This window comes from Triturus cristatus, chromosome 3_1, assembly GCF_964204655.1.
Source record: "Triturus cristatus chromosome 3_1, aTriCri1.1, whole genome shotgun sequence".
Taxonomy (NCBI): domain Eukaryota; kingdom Metazoa; phylum Chordata; class Amphibia; order Caudata; family Salamandridae; genus Triturus; species Triturus cristatus.
In genome coordinates, this window is record NC_140583.1 from 1,108,435,082 (window position 1) to 1,108,450,843 (window position 15,762).

At 52.3% G+C, this 15,762-nt stretch overlaps 1 protein-coding gene across 2 annotated transcripts in view; it reads right to left on the reverse strand.

Moving 5' to 3' along the window:
• Positions 1-15,762, reverse strand: part of EPB41L5 (erythrocyte membrane protein band 4.1 like 5) — an 851,839-nt gene that overhangs the window by 315,766 nt on the left and 520,311 nt on the right. For both annotated transcript variants that reach the window (XM_085645978.1, XM_085645979.1), the window contains exon 15: positions 4,716-4,758. In XM_085645978.1, coding sequence (XP_085502104.1) covers positions 4,716-4,758 — 43 coding nt within the window. The remainder of the gene's footprint in view (positions 1-4,715; positions 4,759-15,762) is intronic.

Here is a 15,762-nt window from a genome sequence, read left to right on the forward strand (position 1 = left end):
AGTTGTACAACAGTTGAGTTGTATCCCGCAGATGATGCAGCACCTTCTCTGGAGACTCCGCCTTGATCAGCCAGTCGTCCAGATAGGGGAAAACCGAGACCCCTGACCTTCTGAGATGGGCTGCCACCACTGCCATCACCTTCGTGAAGACCCGAGGTGCAGAAGTAAGACCAAACGGGAGGACCGCAAACTGATAATGTTGCGACCCTACCGTGAAACGGAGATACTTTCTGTGCAACTTCAGGATTGGGATGTGAAAATACGCATCCTGCAAGTTGATGGACACCATCCAGTCCTCCTGATTCAGCGCTTGAAGAACCCGAGCAAGGGTGAGCATCTTGAACTTCTCTTGCTTTAGATAAAGATTCAAGATCCTGAGGTCCAATATCGGACGCAATCTGCCATCCTTTTTCGGAATCAGGAAATACCGGGAGTCGCATCCCTGGCCCCTCTCCTGCTCTGGAACCACCTCTATCGCACCTTTCTGAAACAACTTCAGGACTTCCTCCTGCAGGAGAAGACGGTGGTCCTCCGAGCAAGCCCCTTGGCAAGGAGGGTAATTTGGAGGGAATTCCCGTAAGGGAAGGGCATACCCATTTTCCACAAGATCTAGAACCCAGAGATCTGTAGTTACAGATTCCCGATCTTGTAGAAAATGGGTAAGCCGGCCCCCCACAGGACCAGCATGATCCGGAATGGCGGATCTAGGGCTGTTTTGCTTGGTGGGAGGGGCTGAGGAAGAGGAAGAGGAGGAGGAGAGCTGACGGCCACGTGTGCGACCCCTGATTCTTCCTCTGTAACCTCTCGACGAGAAACCTTGCTGCTGCTGCTGTTGCTGCGGCTGAGTCTGCCTATAGGTTCGAAAAGATGTCCTTCCAAAACCTCTGTACCTCTTAAAAGACCCTCTCGACTGAGACTGGAGTCCTAAAGATTTAGCAGTTGCCTTGCTCTCTTTGAATCTTTCCAGAGCAGCATCTGCCTTTTTTCCCAAACAGGCCAGACCCATCAAACGGTGGATCCAATAGGGTTGCTTGCACATCTTGAGAGAACTCCGAAGTTCTCAACCAAGCACTTCTTCTAGTTGCAACAGACGACCCCATGATACTTGCAACAGAATCTGCAGTGTCCAGCCCACTTTGGATCACTTGCCGCGCAGCCGCCTGAGCATCAGCCAAGATGTCGTTAAAACCAGATCTATCCTCATCAGGTAGCTTCGGCACTAGTTTCTTAGCCGAATCCATCAGCGCATGTACATAGCGTCCCAAAAGACATGTGGCGTTAGTCGATTTCAAAGCCATGCTGGCTAATGAAAACACCTTCTTTGCCGACTGGTCCAGCCTTTTTGCCTCTCTGTCCCCAAGGACCTGTGGAAAAGCTCCTTTAGACTTCCCAGAACAAGCCGCCTGAATTACCAAGCTCTCAGGCGATGGATGAGACGACAAAAATTCTGGATCCCCTGGGGCCGCTCTGTATCTCCTAGCGATAGTCTTAGACACCACAGGAGCAGAAAAAGGTTTGCGCCACACCTCCAACACAGGTTCTGCAATGGCCTCATTAAATGGAAGCAAAGGCTCTGATACCGCTGTGGGAGAATGCAAGACTTCAGTCCAGATGTTCGACTTAAACTCCGTTGTTGGAAGTTGGAGATCAAGTAACTCCGCAGCTCTCCTTATGACTGCATGGTAGGGTGCAACGTCCTTGGATGGCTCATCTGATGGCGGAGTAATCTCCCACTCAGGAGACAGGTCCAAGTCACTAGCTTCCTTAAGCTCGTCAAAAACCTCATCCGACTCCACCAATTCTCCATCTTCCGCTTCCTTGTGAAGGTATCTCTGCTCCTCAATAATCCTTTGAGTCTCCCTTCTGGAGCGAATTCGAATCCTCGGCGTCGGCGGCGACCGTGGATCCGGCGGAGCCATCAGCGTCAAACGAGGTCGAGCCGGAGCCGGCAAGGATGGAAGCGGCGTCGACGTTCTCGGAGCCGGAGGATTCCAAGACGGCGTCGCTGGATAAAATGGATAGAAAGGGGCCTGAGGATACACTTGCGGCACCCCTAAGTTAAATGCCAAAGGACCCGTCGGACCCGCAGGTGCACCAGGGACATACATGGCACGAGCAAATACCCCATACATCGCATTTAAGTAATGCGAGGGGTCCTGACCTGGCCCAGGGAAAGCAGGATACTGGCCAGGCCCCACCGGACTCGGGCCAACCGGCGCCGACGGTGGAATCAACGGCGTCGCAGGCTCACCTGGGGCTTGAAGATCTTCCGGGGCCGGAGATGGAGACGGAACCGGAGCCGGAGATGGAACCGGCGTCGGAGTCCGGGCTGGAACTGGCGAAGCCGGAGACAAAGAGACCACCGGAGATGAAGGACCAGCAGGCGAACCCGGCACAGGAGAAGGAGAAACAGAGTCCCTTCGATGCCGAGCAGGTGACTTCGGCTTCGGCGCCGTGCTCTTATCTGAATGGTGCCGAGAGGAGTGTCTTCTCTTTTTCTTGTGCTTCTTAGCTCGAGAAGCACGCCCCGAAGTCGACTTCGATCGAGACCTCGATCTCCTTCTCCCTCTCTTGTCCTTCTTCATTCTGGCAATAAAGAGCTTTGCCTCCCGTTCCTTCAGAGCCTTCGTGCTCATCTTTCGGCAGCTGGTACAGCCATCCACATCGTGGTCCGAGGATAAACACCACACAGTCCTCATGTGGGTCAGTGATGGACATATGCTTGCCACACTCCCGGCAAGGCTTAAACCAAGACTTCTTTGTCGACATCTTCAAAGAAGACAGGAAAAACAACGAAAATACACAAAGTATCAACAACGCTAACAGCGATTCCCGAAATCCGTTGGCTTCGACGGCGCGGAAAAAAAGGAACTGACGTCATCACGCCGACGAGGTCTTCTTATGGAGCCGGTGACGTCAGCGGAGTCGCAAGCTGAGCCGCGTCTCTGTGACGTCGTCGTCGACCCCATCGGCGTGGACTGCTACAAAAGTTTCCGAATGTTGCTGGCGCAGGGGATATTCACAAGGTGAGGAATTCACTGGCAGATGTATCCATCAGAATCCCTCCTCCATTGCAACGGTAGGAGGAGGCAACATGCCAAGGTCAGGTGAAGTGTCAAGACCACTGGCATCCCCCAGTTCCTCTCTCCAGTCCTGGTCAGAACCTAGCTGATCAGCTAAAGGGTCCCCTGACCCCTCCCAGTCCTCATCGTCTGTTTGCCACTCAGGTTGAAAAGAGGCTCCAGGAGTGAACAGGGGCACAAAAACTCTCGTCGGTGCTAGGTCCAGCGTCGGACGATGCCGGTCCTGCCCAGTGTCCACGTCGCGATGGAGGCCGGGATTGACGCCGGCCTGGGGGCCGACTGGCGCCAGGCACAGTAGTGGTGCCGTCAGAAGCAGCTGCTGGTGGAGGTGTAACGAGGTCAAGGGGGGCCGCCGGCAGCCTATGCAGACCTAGGCCCCCCAAACCGAGCCCGCGGGGCCCAGAGGCGCGCCAGGAAGTTCGGTCCTCCCAAAGATGGCATGCATTGCCTCGTAGAACATACAACACTGGGCGGGAGTCGCTCCAGGTACCGGAAAGGGAGGGAAACACTGAGTCGACTATTCAGGCTCCGCGCGCAGAGCCGCGGGAGGGGCACCACCCGTGTGCCTCTTCGGATTGGCTGACCGACGAGGAGAAGTCTAAGAGCGACGAAGCTTCTTCGACTTCTTCTTATGCTTCGACTTACCCGACCCAGAGTGCGAAGACTTTGAAGATTTGGAAGCGGAATGGTGATGGCTTCGCGACCGGTCCCTCGACCTCCCGCTCGACCGGGACCTCGAACGGCGCAGAGCCTACTGCCGGTGCTTTCGGGACCGCTCCAGCAAAGTTTCAGAGCCATCGACCGGCAGTCGGAGCACGACTTGGGGTCGTGGTCGTGCTCCAGGCAAAAAAATAGACACGTGGTGCGAATCCGTCACCAACGTCATGCGATGAGAGGAACTGCAGGCCTTGAAACCGGGCATCCCTCGTGCACCTTTTGGAGTCGAAGACTCGAAAAAGAATAAGACAAAAGTATAGAAAAAGTTAGCCAAAAAATGAAAGCGGTACTGCTCTTCCCTGATCTGCGCTGGCTGGTGCGGAAAAAGAAAGAACAGACTTCAGTTCGCGAGAGCGGAGTCTATGTAGCTGCCGCAACATCCCGGCGACCACGACGCCGGACGAGGAGCCGACCGACGCCACCTCCGACACGCAGAGGTACTGCTGACTAAAAAACTTTCCAGATCCAGTCTGACGCCTGGGGGTAATTCTAAGGTAAGGAATCTATAACTAACTTGTTTCTTTCAGATCATAATTTCCATCCACATTTCTATGCTAAGAGGCCTGGACCGCCTGTGTTCCTCTGCCCATGCCGCTTCTCTCTGTTCAGTTTCAGATTGAACTTTGGTTCGTATCCCTCCAAGTTCACCAATTATTCTCTGCTTTGTATCAATGAACAGAATGTGGCTTGGATGTGTTTGATAATAAAAAACATACGGCCGATGTGGACCACGGTATACTTGGTCGAATTTCTACATACAGAAACTGGCTGATTGCCTTTGCGCCATCACCAGGTGAATGCACCTCTAGGAGGAGCCATAATTGATGCTGCAATAACCCATACATCTGCCTGAACACTCAACCACACAATTACTAGAGAGTTAAAATAGGTGCTACAGCTACTCATTGGACTTACTTGCTGTGAGCCGTTATTTTGTGTGATCGCATTGTTCTGAACACTATGGGGGGAAAAAAGTGACAAAAAAGATGTTCATGTGAGTACAGTCATATTCTGTTCTCCACTGTTTCCATTAGTGACACATGCAATACAATGTCATCTCAGTTGCTACTACTTTACATGCCTGCTGTGAGGTACTATATTTACACAAGAGCTGAATCTGATCATACTGAACAAGTGAACATTGAACCAACGGTGTTCAGTGTATGCAAGATGATGTGAAAATAAAATTTCCATTTTAAGTGCAGGCTCAAAATGCCATTCATACATTCCATCTTCCAGCTTTCGCGAAAAGCAGAAAGTAAAAGGGCGAGCGCCGTGGCCCTTCTGTCTTAAGTGATCCACGGTCGATTCCACTTTGTATCCAAACCGCCAAAGGGCAATGTCCATGAGACTCACCTGAACATCTCCTCAAACTCCAATGGACCGTATACAGACATGCCACTGGACTACACTATATGAATCGCTCCCCTGCCCTGTCGTGCTCGTCCCCCCCCCACAGGTCTCAGAGGAGCCACCCCTGAGAGGCACAACCTCAGCTGCAACTGCTGAGGCCTGTTTTGATGCAAGAGGAAGCCAGACATCGAGGCCAAGAACAAGGATGTTTTGCTATGAAGGTTTCTGGGGGTCGCAGGAGTGGAAATAGTGTGCCCTCTCTGACAGCTGTCGGACTCTGGAGTTTTTGAGATCGGAGACTGGTAATTGGCTGGTGCCACGTTAGAACTGTGTTCCTCTTTGAGGGAGGTGAGAGCAGGGCAGGATAGTGTGGCGAGACAAGAGTGTGTGCACTTTGAGGGAGCCTTCTCCTCTTCACATCTGGGTTTAAGGCACCGAGCACCTGTGCCCTCCTTTGTACCTTCCTATGAGCCGCCCATGACTTTGTGGCCCTCATAAAAATGTAATGAGACTTTGTGTGATTTTAGAAGGGCGACAGGCAACATATCAGTGCCTATGGTGGGGGGCATCAGAAAGCCGCGGGTGGAGGAGGCAAAGGTCAGTAATCCGTAAGAGGAAGTGAGTAGTCTGGTATTTATACCAAACAGACCGCACATGCAGACTATGAGGCTTTTTGTTTATGGTTAGTGGGACTAGAGCCCTACCATTAGAGGGCTTCATAGCTACTCTCAATTGCTTAGTTACTGCTGGTCAGTTCTGCGGTCAGCACTTCACTCTTCTTGCATGCAACTCTCCCCTAAAGCATAGATCGTGCTCATGTGTCCTTACACTGCTCACACATCTGGGACCTATTTTTTCGTTTTGTTGAGCCACTCTACAGAGTGCATCTTTTCTAGCTGGCTCAGTTTACTTGTTGTTTTAGAACACCCAGCTAAGTCTCTCCCATGAGTATTCCCGATCTGTAAACAGGCCTTTAAATCTTGTTCTCATCTTTTCTAATTTCTTGTACATTTAAAGACAGGGGTCAAATGTCAAGCTTTGTCTTCAGAGGGAACTTGGTATTTACTTTTCTTTTGCTGACTTCAAAGTGAGAGAAATCATGTGACAATCCAGCCTGCTGAGTACCCATGCAAGAGGACAGGCTACAGGATGTTATCTTTTCTAGCACACAACAAAAATGAAATGTGCAGATTTTTCAGAATACATCAGAATCAGAACAGTAGAAATTAAGCAGGTTTTTAAAATAATTCTGAAGTGTGGTGGAAATAAATATTTTAATACGATCAAAACAAATAAATACACTCGTTGATGACATTTCCACACATTTGCACGCAGTAAAACTGAACGTCTGTACAAATGTAATGGCCATTTTCAACTTAACACTACTCGGCTCCACATCACTTGAAACCACTTCACTCTACAACACTGCCCCACTCCAAGCCCTTCCACTCCATGCCACTTCACAACACAACTTGTCAATCTCCTCCCCTACGCCCCTCCACTCCAATCTACTCCACTCCCCTCCCCTCCAATCTACCCCAACCCAATCTACTCCACACCAATATACCCCACTCCACTCCAATATACCATACTCTAATCCACCCAGGTTACTCCATCTCCAATGTACCCCACTCCAATCTACCCCCACTCTACTCTAGTCCAATCTACCCCCACTCTACTCCACCCCAATCTACCATGCTCCACTCTACCTCAATCTCCCCCACTCTATTTCACTCCAATCTAAACAATTCCAATCTACCCCATTCTACCCCACTACAGTCTACCCCCACTCTAATCTAACCCACTCCACCCCAATCTAACCCACTCCACCCCAATCTAACCCACTCCACCCCAATCTAACCCACTCCACCCCAATCGACTGGATTCCACTGTACCCCACTCAACTCCAACCTATCCTACTCTACACTACTCTAATCTACTCCAGTCTACGCCACGCCACTACCTCAATCTACCCCATTCCATTCCAATCCACCCTACTCAAATCCACCCAATCTACTGCACTCCAAGTACCCGGTTCCACTCCAATATAACCTACTCCACTCCAACCTACCCCACGTTTTCTTGTTGCAGCATATGATTTTCTTTGTGCCCCTGTGGATGTTTGAAGCATCGTGAACACACCTGTGACCCATACTTATCTGGGATGGGCAAATCTGCAGTAGGCCTACAGTGACCAGTATCCCTTCTGCTTATGGGAGCAGAGTGGGAAACAGGAGCAAAAAACGAAAATGGAGGTTGCACTAGTGGTTCCGTTCACTCTGGTGATGTAGGCTGGTCTGGTTCAGGTGCTATTAAGTGGCGCAGGATAAGAGCAGGCCTGCTACACCCAGTTATGGCTGGGTCGATCCTTCTTCCTTTCCTGGATAACATGGTGAAACAAAGTACAGACGGGGAACTCTTATGACTCAAGACACCCAACAACTACTGAGGGCTTTCTGAATCGAGCGATCCAGCAGGAAACTGAAATAGCAGACACACATTTATCATGGCCCACGGATCATCTATTACCATACAGGCCCCACACTCTTCTCCTGCTGGCCCGAACCAGGCACCACTGGAAGCTCAGCTATGTGACTTACTGGATTTTAGTTTTTGTCCACAATCTGTACTGTGCACCTCTCTCACATTGCAGTGGCCATCTTATCACTCACTGCCTGAGTCTTCTGCTTCTACCTCTGAGCCTGCTCCCAAATGCCACAAAAGACCTCAAAGAGCAGGGGAGCTCCAGGACCCCCCGCCTTCACTAAATGAGATTGCACTCCTATCAACATCCTCCGATTTATCTGGTCTAATGGATACGATCTGTGCCAAATGTAAATTGCTTCCGGCTGAGAGCCTCAAACCCCTATAAGATTGTTTCGATGTTCTTGATCTGCCCTTGTGAAGCTGGCCACTTGACCAGTGAGTTCAGCAGCAGATCATTATACTGAGCACACTACTGTTTCTAGTGTTCCACAGGCTCAGACTTTTCAAGGCATTCGAGGCATGCAATGTCATGGAGCTAAGGTGGCACCACCTGGTACTAATGTTCAATCTTTACCTTCAGAATCTTAAGTCCAGGGGAGGCCTGATCAAGACTCATTACAGCTGGGACAGCTCAGCTGCCGAAAGGTTCTATCCAGGGGCTCGGTCACAAAACAGTACTGCAACTTCCACCCGAATAAACACCTTGTTATTTCAATCTCCAAAACAGAATTTGAAAAGGACCCAAGGAATAAGGTTGCCCATTGGCTAAATTCTTATGCAGGTCATGAGGATTTATTTTGCGAGATGATTTTGGTGAGGAAGGTGGGATGGGTGGATTATGGTCAAAATACAAAAGCAAAGACGACTGTGCTATGATTAACTTTAGGAACCCAGCAATTGTGAAAGGTTTTCTGTGTCATTTGAATTACCTCACTTTGTTGCCAGGGAGAATTCATGCTCATCCCTTAGGCTTCTTTTTATAAACCAGGGGATCTATCTTCTGCACTAGAAGAACAAGTTACTTACCTTCGGTAACGATGTATCTGTAAGAAACATTAGTTAGTTACATTCCTCACCTTAGAATATCCCCAGGCGTCAGGCTGGATCCGGAAAGATTTTTGTAGCAATACCCCTTGCGCGTCGGTAGGCGTCGTCTGCGGCTCCGTGTCCGTCGTCGGCGTCGTGTGCCGGAATGACGTCGGAGTACTTAGACGCCGCCCTCGCGCGCTGACGTCAGTTCTTGTACATAGCTTTCCGCACCAGGGACGCTGAGCCATGCAAGAAACCGACACTGGTGCCAAAAAATCTAGGGCCCTGAAAGGGCGAACCTTAACCCTAGATGTTGGTTCGTAGAACGGGGAGGCTGGGTGGGTCGGTGAGGAATCTAACTAACTAAGGTTTCTTACAGATACATCATTACCGAAGGTAAGTAACTTGTTCATCTGAAAGAAACACGTTGGTTAGATTCCTCACCTTAGAATAGATACCCCAGCAATACCAACCCCGGAGGTGGGTCTGCGAACCAAGATCACACCAGAAAGTCCTGGAGAACAGAACGGCCAAAGCAGCCATCTCTCCGGACTTGGCTGTCCAGGCAATAGTGCTTGGCGAACGTGTGCAGTGAAGCCCACGTCGCCGTCTGACAGATGTCCTGCAAGGGTACTCCCCGTCCCAGGGCAGTTGTCGCCGCTGTGGCTCAGGTGGAATGGGCTCTCAGCCCAACAGGAGGGACCTTTTTCGCCAAGGAATAGCAGAGTTTAATACACAACACGACCCATCGCGAGATGGTCCGCTTGTGCACAGCTTTACCCTTCTTAGCACCTACATATCCAACAAAAAGTTGGTCGTCCACCCGGAACTGTTTTGTGCGGTCCAAATAAAAGGACAGCGCACGTTTTGGGTCCAGACGGTGGAGCATCTCTATCTTTTGAAGGATGCGGAGGTGGAAAGAAGGTGGGCAGCGTGACAGATTGCCCGATGTGAAAGGGAGTCACGACTTTAGGAAGAAAAGAAGGACGTGTCCGGAGGACAACCTTATCCGGATGAACCGAAATGAAGGGAGGCTTAGCTGACAGAGCCTGGAGCTCACTCACCTACCTAGCGGAGGTGATAGCCACCAGGAAGGCAGTTTTCAGAGTTAGTAGACGAATGGGACAGTTGTGAAGGGGCTCAAAGGGAGCGCACATCAGAAAAGTGAGAACAAGGTTCAAGTCCCACTGAGGCATTACGAATGGAACAGGAGGGAACATATGAGTAGTACCCTTGAGAAAACGTGAAACAACAGGGGACTTGAAAAGAGAAGGCTGATCAGGAAGCCTTAAGAAAGCAGAGATTTCAGCAAGATAACCCTGCAAGGTGCCCAGAGCAGAGCCCTGCTGGGCCAAAGAAAGAAGAAAGAGGAGAACCTCAGAAAGAGGGGCAGAAAGGGGATCCACAGCCTTTGCTGTGCACCATGCCACAAATTTGTTCCACCGGCCGGCGTATACCGTCTTTATGGAGGGACGCCTGGCTGCCAGAATGACATCACAGACTTCAGGAGGCAAGTCAAATGGCATCAACTGTCGCCACTCAATCTCCACGCATGGAGGTGGAGGCTGGACAGGTTCGGGTGGAGGACCGTCCCCTGCTGCTGCGACAGAAGGTCCTCCTGAAGAGGCAGTCGTATCGGGGGATCGATGGACATACTGAGTAGCTCGGGATACCAATGCCTTCGTGCCCAATCCGGAGCCACCAAGATGACTTGGGCCCGGTTGCGCCTGATCTTCCTCAGCGCTCTGGGCAGAAGTGGTATAGGCGGAAAGGCGTACAACAGACCGCAACTCCACTCGCGACGAAAAGCGTCTCCGAGCGAGTGCTGCCTTGGAAATTCCAACGCGCAGAACAGCTGACATTGCGCATTCTCTTCGGTGGCGAATAGATCTAACCAAGGCTCTCCCCACTGCAGAAAGAGACCTTGCGCCACGTCCGAGTTCAGACGCCATTCGTGATCCATCATGCACCGGCGGCTGAGTTCGTCTGCTCTGGAGTTCAGAGAGCCCGCCAGATGTTGAACCACCAGGGTGAATGCCTGATGTTCCAGCCATGTCCAGAGGCGCAGAGCCTCCTGACAAAGGGTCCATGACCCCACCCCGCCCTGTTTGTTGCAATACCACATGGCGGTGGTGTTGTCCGTGAACACCTGCACAACACTTCCCCGGACAGAGGGAAGGAAGGCTTTTAGTGCAAGTCGGATCGCCCTCAGCTCCAATAGGTTGATATGGAGCAGAGTCTCCGCCGGAGACCAGAGTCCTCTGATCTCCGCCTCTCCCATAGGCCCCCCCATCCCAGGAGGGACGCATCCGTCACTACGACATGCTCCGGTTGGGGTAGGGAGAGGGATCTGCCGCTGACCCAATCGCGATTCGTGAGCCACCACTGCAGCTGGTTCGCAGTGCCCTCCGAGATCAGGACATGGTCGGACAGGTTGCCTCGATTCTGGGCCCACTGAAACTTCAGGTCCCACTGCAGAGCCTGCATCCGCCACCTGGCGTGAGGTACCAACAGGATGCAGGAGGCCACCAGCCCCAGAAGCCGCAGCACCAACCTGACCGAAACCCAGGACAGAGGCCGGAAGATTTAAATCAGGGCCTGAATGTCCCGGACCCGCTGTTCCTGCGGATAGACCCGGAACTGCGCCGAATCAAGAACCACCCCAATGAAAAGGAGCTTCTGGGAGGGACTCAGGTGCGACTTCGGCACATTGATGGAGAACCCCAGCGAGTGCAGGAGGTCGGCCGTAGTCTGGAGGTGGGAGACGACTTACTGGGGCGAGCCCGCCTTTAACAGCCAGTCGTCGAGATAGGGGAAGACTGAAACCCCTGATCGGCGCAGATGAGCAGCGACCACCGCCATCACTTTCATGAACACCCGAGGGGCACTGGTGAGGCCGAAGGGGAGCACGGTGAACTGAAAGTGCTCCTGAATCACCGTGAACCGCAGGTAACGCCGGTGGGCTGGCAGGACGGGGATGTGGAAATAAGCGTCCTGCAAGTCCAACGCTACCACCCAGTCTCCAGGGTCTAGGGCAGCCAGAACCTGAGGTAAAGTGAGCATCTTGAACCGGTCCTTCCGGAGGAAGGAGTTCATGCTCCTGAGGTCCAAGATCGGGCGTAGGCCCCCTTTGCCCTTCTTGGGAACCAGAAAGTAGTGGGATAATGACCATGACCTACTTCTGGACCAGGAACGCGTTAGACGGCCTCTTTGGCCAAGAGGGCCGAAACTTCCTCTCATAGAAGATGCAAATGATCCCCCGACATACGGTGGTTCAGCGGCGGCATGGCTGGAGGGGTCGTCTCGAAGGGGAGGGAGTAGCCCCATCGGACGATTTGGAGCACCCACCTGTCCGACGTGATGGAGCGCCAGTGGAGCAGGTGATGGCGAACTCTGCCACCCACTGGCGTTGAATGGGCCTGAAAGCTCGGACTAGGAGGGCTTTGAGGCGGATGCTGCCGGGGTGGATGTGGACTGACCGGCACGTTGACCTCCAGTACCGCCTCGGCGGAATCCACGTCCTCGACCGCGTGCAGGTTGGTTCTGCGGCCGGTGGTCTGTGGACGTGAGGAGGCGCCCCTTCCTTGGCCACGAAAGGCGGAAGTTTGCAGCCGCGGGGCCGTAAGACCTAAGGACTTGGCCGTGGCCCGGGAGTCCTTGAACCGAGCCAGCGCACTGTCCGCCTTCTCACCAAAAAGGCGAGTGCCATCAAAGGGCATGTCCATGAGGGAACTCTGGACATCCCCGAAAATGACGTGGACCTCAGCCAGGCGTGACGCCGAAGCGCCACCGCGGTGGAAATCGCTCGACCCAGCGAGTCCGTGGTGTCAAGTCCACACCGTATGGCGTGCCGTGCTGCATCTCGACCGTCAGCAAGTGCTTGAGTGAGTCGTGTCCGGGCCTCCACCGGGCACAAGAGCAGCACGTCCTCCACCGTATCCCACAGAGAGTGGGAATAACGGTCCAAAAGGCAAGCGGTATTTAAAGATCGCAGCCCTAAACCCAGGGACGAGAACAGTTTCTTAGCAAACTGTTCCAACCTCTTGGATTCCCGATCCGGAGGAGCGGACGGGAAGGAGGATTGAGAGGTTGAGGCCTGGATAACCAGACTCTCGGGGGTGGGGTGTTGGGAGAGGAAACTTGGGTCGCCCGGAGCGGTGGCGCCGGGCAACGTTCCGGTCCACAGGAGAAACTGTGGAGGGCTTGGACCAAGTGCCCTGCAGAACGTCTATGAGGGCCTCATTAAACTGCAGCAGAGGATCAGTGGAGCTTGCTGTCGGTTGAATGACCTCTGTGAGGACGTTAGTCCTCACGGCCACAGCAGGCAAATCCAGCCCTAGGGCTTCGGCCACCTTGCGCAGCACCACTGAAAAGCCTGCACCCTCCTCCGAGGCCACAGTCGGAGGAGAGATGAAACCAGCGTCCGGGGAGGTATCAAGACCGCTGGCATCCCCCAGTTCGTCTGCAGAGTCCTGTGAAAGTTGACCCCGGAGGGCCATAGGGTCCTCAGACCCCTCCCAGTCGCCCCAGTCATCCGATTCCTGATCAACAGGAGGAACGATCGGAGCCGGACGGTAGATGAAACCGTCATCCATCGGCATCGGGTGCGGCGCCGGACGGCGCCGTGCCGGCGTCGGGTCTGGACAGGGGCTAAACCGGGGAACGGCGTCATCCGGAGACGGCGCAGGAGGTGGAACCGGTGTCGGCGCCGGCGGAGGAGGCGTCGTGAGGTTGACCAGCGCCAACCGAGATCCAGGCCTGGATCCCTCGGGGACCTGCGGCGTCGGGGCCGGAGCCGTCGACAGCACCGGGGCCAGAGCCGCCGGCACGCGAGGTCACCCAGACGAACCTGCGGGGCCCGAAGGCGCGCCTACAGGCGTCGACGGCGGAGCCAGGCCCCTCATGGCCGAGAGGAAGGCACTGACCTCCGCCGGAGTCGCGTCAGTCCCAGGGACCGGCGGGTATGGGGACGGACGCGGCTCTTGCGGCTCCGACTGAGCCGTGGGGGTGGGACCACCCTGACCCTCAGCAGAGTCGCTCGACCGGCGAGGAGAGTCCGAAAAACGATGTCGTCTCTTGGACTTTTTGGAGTGTTGCGACTTACCCTAAGACCCCGACGAGCGATGACTATGGCTGTGGCTGTGGCTCCGCGATAGGTCCTTGGACCTCCTCCTGGACCGAGAGCGGCGCGGAGCCGAGTGCCGAAGCTCGAGAAGCTTACGGGACCGCTCCCGCCTAGCTTTCGACGTCAAGGCCTGGCAATCGAGGCACGACTCCGCGTCATGGTCGGCCCCCAGGCAATAAAGGCACCGGCGATGGTGATCAGTCACCGACATCAGGCGATGACAGGCGTCACAGGCCTTGAAACCAGGCATCCTAACGGCACCAGAGTCGAGTCGATAGACCAAAAGAAGTCAAAAAAGTTAGTCAAAAAAGGACTAGGGGTAAGCTCTACCCGGATCGGCGCTTACTGGCGCGAAAAAAAGAAGAACTGACGTCAGCGCGCGAGGGCGGCGTCTAAGTATGACGACGACGGACACGGAGCCGCAGACGACGCCTACCGACGCGCAAGGGTTATTGCTACAAAAATCTTTCCGGATCCAGCCCGACGCCTGGGGATATTCTAAGGTGAGGAATCTAACTAATGTGTTACTTTCAGATACCTTAACCAGGGCACCTAGGGCCCCTCACTTTAATGTCCAAAATGGGAATCAATTTACTCCTTTGGAGGGGATTACAGATATTCATTGATTTAGGAAGCATAAAATAGGTTTCAATGCACTAGAGAGGGGCGAGTCGATCTGAAGGTTCTGTATGCTTTGGGATGCCAATGCTGCCCGTCATTGATAGAAAGGGGGAGGGGGGGAATCGTAGGGGGCATCAAAATCCTATCCTAGAATATTGCTAGAGTAAGATCCAAGTTATCCAATACAGATTGGCTATATTTATTTCAGACTGCGATAGTGTGCTGCCAGGAAACGTGGATGCTTAAAAAATTAGCAATCTATGGGTTTACATAATTCTGCAACCCTGCATTACAGTCGCCAGCAGGGAGAGTGAAAGGAAGTTTATCGGTGTTCATTTCAGAGAAGATCATTTGCATTAAAGGGGAAGTCATTGAGAGCACTCTGTGGTATCAAATGTTGCACTTTGTATGTCCCAGTCATTGTAAATTTTTTTTATTGATTAAGTATTATTATAAATACATTTATGACGGACACACAGAGGTCCTGGAGCAACTTGGTGATTTTTTAAATATGTTTATGGAGGACCGTGGTTCACAAATCTTTAAAATCTGGGTTGGGAATTTTAACACGTCATGTAAACTCACAGATTAAAGGGATTTTTGTCTGACAGATCTGATCCAGGAGGATTCATTTTAATTATAATCATTTCCCATATGGGGGATGTTCACAACAACTTACTGTCAAAAAAATCATTTGATAAAGGTACAGGAAACTGATTGCTCGGTTATCCAGTTAATACCTACATACCAAGGCCACGCTTCTTGCATATTAGATTTTATCCTTGTATGCAGAGGCTTGATACCCATTTTTGTAGAGTGTATGGTAATTGCTCACTGTTCGAGTGACCACAATCCATTGTGTATGGTCATTAATCTTGAGTCGATTATGTCACTCGATCCTTCCTCAAGTAGATCCATCAACTTTTCAAGTAAAAATGTTATGTGCAATAGCTGGGACCATGTGGATGCAGATTGCTTTCTGAGCAAACTGATTCCAGGCAATGTCCCTGATTTTGTGCCTGCTTGTCGCCCGATGAGGACGCAAGTATTGTTATGGAAGGCTTTTTCTTACTGTGCAAGAATATTGCAGGCCCGCTGGTATCTACCAAGTGACCAAATGTTTCTCATCTTTGTAGATGGTTTGATAAGTCATGATGCTCAGCAGCCTATAAATCTCTCATAAAAGGTCGAAAAGTCTCCCTTTGATGTGCCAGTGATGTGAGGAGAGCACGGAAAGCCTATAACGCAGCTTTTGATACTCGGAAGGAGTAAATTAAACATAAGGCTTGGGGTGATCTGATAGCAGCAGGGAATGCAAGGGACAGTAACAGTTTTTGGGCAGTTGTA